Source organism: Sinocyclocheilus rhinocerous, unplaced genomic scaffold (genome assembly GCF_001515625.1).
Source record: "Sinocyclocheilus rhinocerous isolate Xijiao unplaced genomic scaffold, SAMN03320098_v1.1 scaffold416, whole genome shotgun sequence".
Lineage (NCBI taxonomy): Eukaryota > Metazoa > Chordata > Actinopteri > Cypriniformes > Cyprinidae > Sinocyclocheilus > Sinocyclocheilus rhinocerous.
This window is the reverse complement of record NW_015647952.1, coordinates 705,313-715,582: the sequence shown is the minus strand read 5'-3', so window position 1 is coordinate 715,582 and position 10,270 is coordinate 705,313. Positions and strand designations below refer to the sequence as shown.

At 37.3% G+C, this 10,270-nt stretch overlaps 1 protein-coding gene across 4 annotated transcripts in view; it reads left to right on the top strand.

The window, feature by feature from the left end:
* Positions 1–10,270, top strand: part of LOC107709416 (glycosyltransferase-like domain-containing protein 1) — a 41,167-nt gene that overhangs the window by 18,191 nt on the left and 12,706 nt on the right. For all 4 annotated transcript variants that reach the window (XM_016513873.1, XM_016513874.1, XM_016513875.1 and 1 more), the window contains 2 exons: positions 8,614–8,709; positions 8,844–9,032. In XM_016513873.1, coding sequence (XP_016369359.1) covers positions 8,614–8,709; positions 8,844–9,032 — 285 coding nt within the window. The remainder of the gene's footprint in view (positions 1–8,613; positions 8,710–8,843; positions 9,033–10,270) is intronic.

Sequence of the window (10,270 nt, the reverse complement as noted above, 5' to 3'; positions counted from 1 at the left end):
TAAAATTATATTAATACAATATGTAAAATCTAATTAGATATTAAAATTATAAATAAAATGAAAATATAAAATAATCAAAATTTCATGTTTTTTTTATTTTTTATTATATGCATTAGCTCAGCATAAAAGTGTCATGTCACATATCAACATTACATCTTTCTTTTTTAATATGTTTGCAGTACATTATTTTTTCGTCTTCTCTTTGTTCTTTCAATCTGTATATCTAAAATGTTTATCTCCAGGTCTGAGCGAGGCATGTTTTGCATTATCCCTCTGATGCATGATTTTTTTTGCATTAGTCAGTAGATTCTTGGTTGACAAAATCAAGATTTTTAATGCACACTTAAAATAAATATCCAGCCGCTTTGTGTTTTGAAGTTTGCTTTTCGTGATTTAGAAGAGCCAGACCAGCGTACACCACTGAGGTCACGTTTCACTGTTCATCATCACTAAAACAGCTGTGTACACTTTGCTGTATCTTTTTGAAATGCACCTATATGGATAACATAGCTCCAGTTTTTTGTTATGGAAAATAATTGCAGTTGTGTTTTAGAAATGTAAACTAAATGAAATAACAGTGCACTGATGGAAATATATTTATGCCCTAAAGTCGTGCATTGCTGTGGACGAATTCGAGACATTTGAATTTGATATTTTAGTGCAAAAACCTGTGTTTTATTCACTAACCAACCAAAATCCAATTTAACCAGGTGCTAAATATACTATAAAAATGAACAAACATGTCTCCTGTCTGTGTAAATTATGTTTACTATACATTGCACCTTTTTCCCAAAATTGGCCTGCTTCAAGTATTGAAGTATGATAAATATGATATGCTAGTACCTGAAATTCATTTGAAAGAAATGTAATATCAGAAGTCTTCAAATTGCGTTCAGCACAGATTGGTGTTTTTTTTTTGTTTTGTTTTTTTGTGCTATTCCCTGGTTTGCATGATTCCTTCAATGAATCAGAAAATATATAGCATGTGCAAAAACAAAAAACAAAACACACAAAAAAACAATCAGTGGACACTATTACTGAATTCCTCCCTCTGTCTTTTAGTGTTTGTGTATCTGCGTGTGTGTTGTGTGTTGTTTGTTGTGTGTTTAGTTTTCTATGAAGGGATGGATGTGCCCCTACGCTTGGTTGGATGACAAATTTGCCCTGTGTGTAAAATGTGGGTTAAGATGACATTAGTAATGTTGGTCCACACTAGTGTGTGTGTGCACATTTGGGAGTGTGTGTGTCTGTATCATGGTTAAGAGACGCTGTAAGTAAGCTGACACTGATGACGCAGGGCTCTCGCCTAAAGTGTTTCTCAGCTCATTTTCAGATGGTAATTCGCCCCTTCCAAAGCAAACTCACAGAGTGTAAGGAAACGATTATATGCATGGCCGGCCATCCGTCAACATGCCCTGGGTTCTTTTCTCAGCAACCAACTTTGTGCAAGCCTTTTAAGAATTTAAAAATATTCCCAGAGACAAACAAGAGAAGAAACAGAGTATTGAAATATCTCGCAGGTGGGCTCCTGTTGGTCCTTTGTTTATGTGATGCGTATTTCTTATTTCTTTAAATCTTTTGTTCTCTTTCTGCCAAAACAAACAAAAAAAGAAGTCAAATTTGTATAATTATGAAAATATGGCTGCACTGCCATACCGTATTCACAATAGATGCTGTGGAAAACAAAAGACAGACTGCAAGATGTCAAGAATACTTATATAGTATGTATAGTCACGAGAGGACAGCCCATAAAGGTTAGTAAAAGGAAACTCCCACTAAAGTAAATAAAGTTAGCCCACAGTCACCATCCCCATTTAGTGGAGAACGATAAAGAAAAATAAACAAGGTAAAAGTAACCTCAGAATGAAAACATCTTTTGTAATATCTCATTGAATGTAGCATAATCCAAAGAAATCTCTCTTTAAAAGGCTTCTATTCCCTCACAGTATCCTTTGGATCAACTTCATCAAACCTCACTTATTAATTGGCTTTCTGCGTATAGGCGTAATTCAATCGCGATTGACCCTAGTGAGCAGGAGCCCAGCTGAGCGAGGCCATACCACATCATCAATCACCGCAATCCACAACGCTGGTGGCCCCTATTAAAGGCTAGTCTTTGTATTAAAACACAACAGGCCAACTGGGTATGTTTGCATAAAGTCACATGACAATCAGGTGTCCTTTCAAGAGTTTCAGCCCTACGGAGCCGCCACATCACAAAGACACTCCTGGAAGGAGTCAAATGTAATGCTGCTCTGATTTCCATTGTTCTCCGCTCTGGCAGAAGAGTGCATTTGGTTTCCATAGCACTTAACTGGCATCAGATGTTTGCAGAAAGTCCCACGCACCCGATCGGAGTGCTAAGATTGATGGCCAGCACTGTATTGATCCCAACGCTGTGATCTAAAACAATGACAGTTCCTCCTAAGACGGGGACCACAGTGCTATCAAGCTCATCGAGGGGAAAATCCATCACAGGAATCTCTCGTAGACTCGTTGTCAAGAGGACCAGGTTTTCATTAGCCCATTTAACTCAGCACAGATAACTGAAGCTACTTTTCAAAGTTGGTGGGGAAAAGAGGGTATTTGGCTGCTTTTTAAAAAGCAGTTCAAAGGCATGGATGTGACTCTCTGTACGGCGGCCTGCCGCCAATGACTGACTGGTGGAGCGATTCTGTTACTGAAGCAGATGGCAGGATATCCTGCTGTAGATATTGTCTCAGAACGGTTCAAAGGGAACAGCGCAGTGGAAATTATGCGCCTCTGTCCCATATCTAAGTAATAAAGTCGCATCAAAGACACCGATTACCTTGTTACATAAACCAGTGCCACGGCTTCATAGTTGTGTGGGTTACATTATTTAATTGAACCGTGTGGGTGTTTTTTGTAGAAATGTGTGTAGAACATCGAGTTGTGGACTTCATTCAGTAATTTCATCCCTGGACGGCCGAGGAAACCATTCCAATGTATTGGAAAATTCGCTGCTGGCCCAACGCGAGCTTATTTTGTAAATACGCATAAGTAATAAAAGCTGCTTTTGTGATGTTGAACTTCTGCTAATTCTGCTTTTCGTACTTGCTCAGGTTCCCGCGGAGGCCTTGATTATCGCCGGAGTCGGTGGCCACCAGCGGTCAGAAACTCATCACTTGGCACCCGAGCTCCAAATCCTCATGCGCCTTGCTACTCATCCCGTAGCGCTCTCTTTTTTGATTGCTGTTAAGCCTTAATGTGGGCAGGATGGGGTGATGAGGAGACAGGCTTTCTTAATCAAACCGCTGAGCGTTTAATCTTGTCGGTGAAACATCTGGCGGGCACCTTTTCTCATTTGTTTCTTTGACATCGGATTCCACCACCTTGTGCTGAGAGGACATTTTCAAAAGGGATCTTCATCCTTGTGGCACGAGGACTCCTCAAAATGTGCCCTGTGAAAATAATCCAATGGTAAAGCCCAAAGGTATGGCATGCGTCTGATCTCCAGATCACATGTGCCAGGAACGAACCACAATTGAGTCCATATGGCGCTTTCAAGTGCTAGGAGCGAACCGTGATAAATAGGAATGAATCAAGGATAAAGCCCATGGCTTCGGAGATTTGTCCCAAGCAGCTGGCTTGTGGCCATAGGTTTTGCCATGATGTAATCAGGACACGCAGGTATTTATAAAGCACAAGTAAAAATGGGCCTTCTTTGATTGTTTGCTCTCGACGAGGGGAAATATCTAATCAAGTATATTACCAGGTATACATTTTCCAGTCTCAAAAGAGCCTTCGAAAGTGAGCATCGATATGCCCTGCTCGCTTCAAAAGCACTTACAGAGCACTTGAAGTGAATACTCAAGATACTGAAGGGTGCAGAGCTTTACTCTCTCATACTGGCTGCTTTGGAACACCCTATACGAAGAAATACGATAATGTTACATTTTGATTTGGAAATGTACTTTGCAAATCAAATGCTTATTGCTGATTACTGTCATTAGTGTGGTGAATAAATCTTCTTTTTTTTTTTTTTGTCTTAAAGGGATAGTTCACCCAAAACTAAAAATGATGTCATAATTTACTCACCCTCGTGTCGTTCCAAAGTATGATTTACTCTCTTCTGTGGAACATAAAACAACATATTTTGAAAAAATTGGCGGTCCAAACAACGCTGTATACCAGTGATTTTCAATATATGTGGGGGAAAAAATTCTGAGACATTTCTTTTGTGTTCCACAAAAAAAAAAAAATAAATTACAGAATTTTAATTTTTCATTAAAAAAATCAACTTCTCTCTGTTTCTCCATGTGTAAAAATGAACAAATAGGAAAACACATTAAGGATAGGGATGTTTTCCTTTTGATATAGTGTTGTGCAAGAGCAAACTGAGAAGTTTGCCAAGTGCCAAGTAGGATGAATGCATTACTTACAATCACAAAAATGCCTTTTGGAATTTGGCCATTGTCTGAAAAAACAAAGACCTCTATTCACTTCAGAAAGGAAGTTTTCATCATGCTAACACCTGCTCAGCTTCATCAATAGTGTTAACAAAAGAAGAGAACATTTAAGCAAAGTATGGACATTTGTAGAAACATGTAATTGAAACAGAACGGGGCGTTTTTGCCTTTAGCTCTGTCTTTGTAGAAACAACACACAAATTGTTATAACTTCCATCCTCCATCTTCCATTAAGCAAACAGTTATCTCTGTTTAAAATAAAAAATCGCATACATTGCCACTGCTAATATCTAACATCCTACTACATGATTGTTAGATGTGATGAACAGCTATGTGCTTGTAGAGGACTAAGTTGTCGAGGCTTTGTTTGAAGTGATCAGGCTGTTATGTGTCTGCTTCACATGACAGATGTCATGGCTTGCGCAGTTGTGTCAAAATCTGCCCATTCTATGTCAGATTTGGTAAGCCATATGCACATTACATAATACGGAAAGTCTGTCATCGCTTACGCATTCCACAACCCGATACGATCATATCCATCATCTGCGTTAAATGGAAATGGGGCAAGGCTGTAGTGTCGCTGGAAACCTCTACTAGCCGTCTGTTTGGTTACCTCCTGTGACCTACTTTAGCTGTACTGCATGTTAGTCTTTGTCATTAGAATTTGGAGTCCTCATTCCATGGCCATCAGAGGTATGATATTTTCGTTCTCAGTGTCATATCGAGTGGACTGAAGTCCAGGATGTATGCCACAGTTGGGGCAGGAAGTTTGGCGTTTGACTATGAGGTCAGTTGGTAATAATGAATGTAGATGTTAATGTGCTGTAATGACCTTCTCTGTCCACATCTTAGAGGCTCTCTTCAGGTCTCCTGTTCCCATCATACCGGACCTCTGTCAAGCCACCCTACAGGGCACCCACACTGATGAGACTAATGCTTGCGACGGTGCTTTCAAAACGACACACTTGGCCGCATTAAACCTTTGCGTGATAAGTTGCTTTTGCTGAGAGTGTTATAGGGATGTTTCAGGTTCAATACAAGTTTTGCTTAATCGACAGAATTTGTGGTATAATGTCTGTTACCACAGAAAATAATTTCAACTTTAAGAAGAAAAAAAAATGCTTACAGTATCATTAATGGGGCTGTTAGCATACACAGCTTATAGCCATAGTATTTAAATATTGTACAGTACCATTCAAAATTTGGGTTGGGTAAAAAACAGCAATGTTGTGAAATGTTATTACAATTTAAAACAACTATTTGAATATAGTTTAAAATGTAATTTCTGATTTTTTTCAGAAATTTTTGAATTGAATTTTTTAAATGAATTTTTCAGCTGAATTTTTAGCAACCATTACTCCAATCTTTAGTGTCATATGACCCTTCAGAAATCATTCTAATATGCTTAAGACATATTATTATCATTGTTGAAAACAGTTGTGCTGCTTAATTTTTTATTTTTTATTTTTTGGAAACCATGATTATTTTTGCAGGAGTCTTTGAATAGCAATTGTCACGGTAGTGAAGGTTCGATCCAACTTGAGTTGTGCCAAAAATGTAGTGTACTCAGTGGGTTAAATATTTGCTATAATCGGCAAATAAAAATGATAATCTGAACAACTACAATTCAAAGAATAGAAATAAGTAGTAATAAAAATTTTAAAAATAGATACAAATAATAATAAAAATGGACTTGGCCCTGGCATTGTTTACTTTAATTATAAGTGCCTCATTGTAATAACTTTCTTTTTATTTATTTTTAAAGTCAAAAAATTATTTTTAAAGTTTTTTTTTTTTTTGGTGTTATTCAACATTATGGAACAAATTTTACATTAACATTAAGCTTAACTTGTAATAAACCCAGTTCCTTTAAGCTGTCTTGAGGCTCCCAGAAGAACTGCCCGAACTGCTGGAGAAAGTTTGCACGTCTCACATCACATGTAGCTCTCTCCACTTCTAAGCCGTCGCAACGGGCAACCTCAAGATCAATGGAATTTTTCATTAGCCTGGGAAAAAGAGACCGCTTGTGATTATTGCCAATAAAGGAAATTAGATGAAATGATTTTTGACTTTGATTTTCTTTCCTCCCTCTTTTCTCCAACCATCCTTTCACATTTAATCAAATGCAAGGTAAAAGTCATCACTGAAATTGCGCCTGATTTATAAATAAGCTAATTGGTGGCATTCTCCCTCTCCTGTCGGTGGACACGGCTGTGTTTTTATTGCCTAGTCAAAACCTCCTCATGTAATTTTCAAAATGGCCCTCGAAATGAAATTTTCCTCCCAGCTTGCGAGGCAGCTCCATCGCTCATACCTTGCCGCAACCACCTTCTTGTCATCTCTTTAGTGCAGCTTTATGTAGCCTGGCTCTCCTGTCCACATCTGTTAGTTAATTCATCCATTGCGAAAACTCTTCCCTTGCACTTTTATGAATGGCTAATCTAATGGAGGTGAACTGTTGAGTGACTGCTCTCATTGATACTCTGTCTTTCTCAGGGACGTTTGGAGAATAATAATGGCACCGTTTCATATTTGGATGGCCATTGATTGCTGCTGAATGCATATTTACTGAAATGGATACGGGATTAGAGCATTGCGTCTGAAACGACAACTTCAAAAGAGTGAACGGAGAATGCTCTGTGGACGTTTATTTTGTGGCTTTAACAGCTTTCTTTGAAGGTTCTTCCATTCAAACCACAATTTACCTATCTGTATTTGACTAACGCTTCCCGAACTTGTTTTCATCTAGATGAAAGTGCAGTCAAAATGCTCAAACACATGCACGCTTGTGTCCTATACCCGGAAATGCTCTTAACACAGTTGAGAAGATAAAGAACCAATGAGAACAGAGGAAAAAAAACGTTTTTGCTTTCTCTTCCGTATAATCATTTATGACCGGTACACAACTAACTCGGAAAAAGTGGGCGGTAGAACTACACCCAACATTGTGGTGAGTCAAGGCGGCCATCTGTTTGTAACTCAGAGAGAAACTCTCTTTACACTTGACTGCCTTTACAGCCCCCTTTGTTTTGAAGTCGATGAGTTCTCCAGCACTTGGTTGGAAGGATCCACGTATATTATAAACATATTGTGGGAAGTTGAGCTAAATCGGTTAGTAGTTCGTCATGTTGTATTGCTTCCCTACACCACAAAGACTTTTGGCTCACCGAAATACACATACAAGTGCCACTTAGGACATCCACTTAATTCAAGTCAATTTAATAATCTGTACTTATTTTATTTATTTATTTTATTTTATTTTATTTTATTGAATTTTATTTTATTTTATTTTATCCAAATGTACCTTGTTACAGAGTAGCAATGTTAAATTATTTGTTTTAAAAAAGGCTGTAAATAAATGAAGATCTTTCTGTAATGGAAGCTTGCATCAGCAGCCTAGTGTTTACTGTTAATGATCTGCTCATTAATCTTTGGACAATTATATTGTATCTTGAACTGCTTTTGTAAATGTTTAGACTTTCTTTTTTTTTTTACTTATTCATACCATACTAAAGGTAGTCCCATATATCTGTCATTTTATAATGCTCACTTAAGGGAGTGCAAGGTATGTTATTTAAAATTTTAGCAGTGCCTTCGCTTCTGCTCCACTGCAAAAAATAATAGTACGTCAGTAAGCATGGGGGAATCTCGCTCTCAAGCAGCTAATTGGCTCGCGTCCATCACACAACCTACAATTAGGACTCGCGGTGCCATGGAGGCAGCGCATGGGCTGTGCAGTCGCAGAGAACGGAGAAAGTGCTTTCTGCATTTTATGGATTGCTTTTGGCAGTGAATTATGTGAAAATGTGACTTGTTTTAACTTCTTTAACTTGTAATAATCGTCGTGGTTGCAAAATACATCAGTCCGGTTGTGTGCTCAACATATTTTAAGACCATGGAGAGAGAAATGCCACATGAGGCCCCTTTTTTCTTTTTTTAAATGTGGTTTTAGTTACCTTTTTTGTTTATTTTGCTCAAACATGTAATGTTCTGACTGGTGTTGCCTATGAATTATTTGCTCCTTATGTTGTTTTTCATTATAGAAATCAACGAAGGTTAGAGGAAAAACATCTTTGAATTAGGAATGTGTTTACAGTCATAGTGTGTTTTTTAATTTTTTAAAATAGTTTTTCCATAGTTTCTCTGATGTTGTTTTATAGGGCTTTTTCCCTTTCGTCATCAGATTCCTCCCTGCACACAAACGTCTCAGGCATTCAGTGCGGTGTGATGATATCCACGCTCCGGCTACTCAAAGCCACGTTCAAACATCAGCTCCAAGGTAATGCACTGTAGCACTGAAGACTATTTATGCAACAAAATGGCCAAGATTGCTTCTTGAGAAATTATGACAAAAGTGACCATGAGTACATGATATGGAGGCTTAACTAATGACCTTATAATAAACCCCTGCAGTTGTCCAGAGCTCACAATAGACTCAGAGCCACCTGAGAAGATTGTCAATGTGGCAGGACCACAACAGTCCCTGGAGCCGATGAGTGTCACACCACGTCAGGAGACGTTGCAGATTCAGCCCATGTCTCGTCCATGTGGCGATGAGAGAGGGAATCTTCAGCCACTCCACGTAGTCTGGCCACATCGCTGGTAGGACCTTCATGATAACATTAGAAACATTTATTCATCAAGAGTTCATTTAACATGCATTTATTTATAGAAATTTTGATTTAACAAAATACTTTTAATATTTCACTCGTTCTTTTCATTATCTTTTTTTTTTTAACTGACCGATTCTTCATTTATAATTATAAGGAGTTTTAGTTTCTTCAACTTTGTGCACTTTAGATCTTGTTGACTTGCAATATATATATATATAAACATATACATATATAAACATATACATATATGCATATACATATACATACAATGTGTTAAAACAAACACTCCCACATCATTTGAGTTTGATAACATTCTGTGGTTGAATGACAGAACTTTTTTGGCATAAAATAGATGACTCTTTGTTATGCTAATGCTAATTTCATATCTTGCATTTTTTCATACTTGAATGCACACAAATTTCAGACTTTTATGAATTTGTTTAAAAATGCATTTTCACACAGTAAATATTTAAATTGTTTAAAATTATTTCTCTCTGTTTATAAATCACAGAGTTTAAAAATATTATTTTTCCATTAACTTTTGTAAGATTAAAAATCTGAGATAAGGGTATAACAATAAAATGCATCTGAAAAGTTGCAAAAAATAAATGACTAAGGCATCATAAATAGTTTCTATGTTTTAAGTGATATTTAACAAAAAAAAAGTCCTGTTTGTTTTAATAAAAATCAATCCATCATTCCAACATAAAAGTGCCTATAGTTGAAGTGACACTATATCATACAATTGTAGAAACAGCAGAATTCTAGAAAAAAAAATTCTAGATGACTGTTGATCATTTTCATGCAGAAATATTTTTTGATCCATAGTTGTTTGTTTTTTTTACTTTTATTGTTCCCACTAAACTATGCACTCACACAGAAATGCAATTTGAGGACCTTGTTTCTCAGCAGACTTCAAACATGTGCGCCATGAAAGCGCCTCAAACATTAACCTGTAATACAACTGTGAGTTATTTGCTTTGGACTGTCCATGGAATTGTTTGACAGTACGGCAGAGGCATGGAAAATGGATAACATGCTTGTTTTGGTACAACATGCATAGATAGACCACTGGTTCGAAGCAGTCCTAAGCGTGTAACGTGGCCACCGACCCCCTGGATGCTTGTGTAATATATTTCAGCATCATCTCATTGATTCCCAAATTCAGTCTTGGCGAAAGCCACTGTTAGAATATTATCAGTGACATCGGTGTTTGATTCCTTTCAA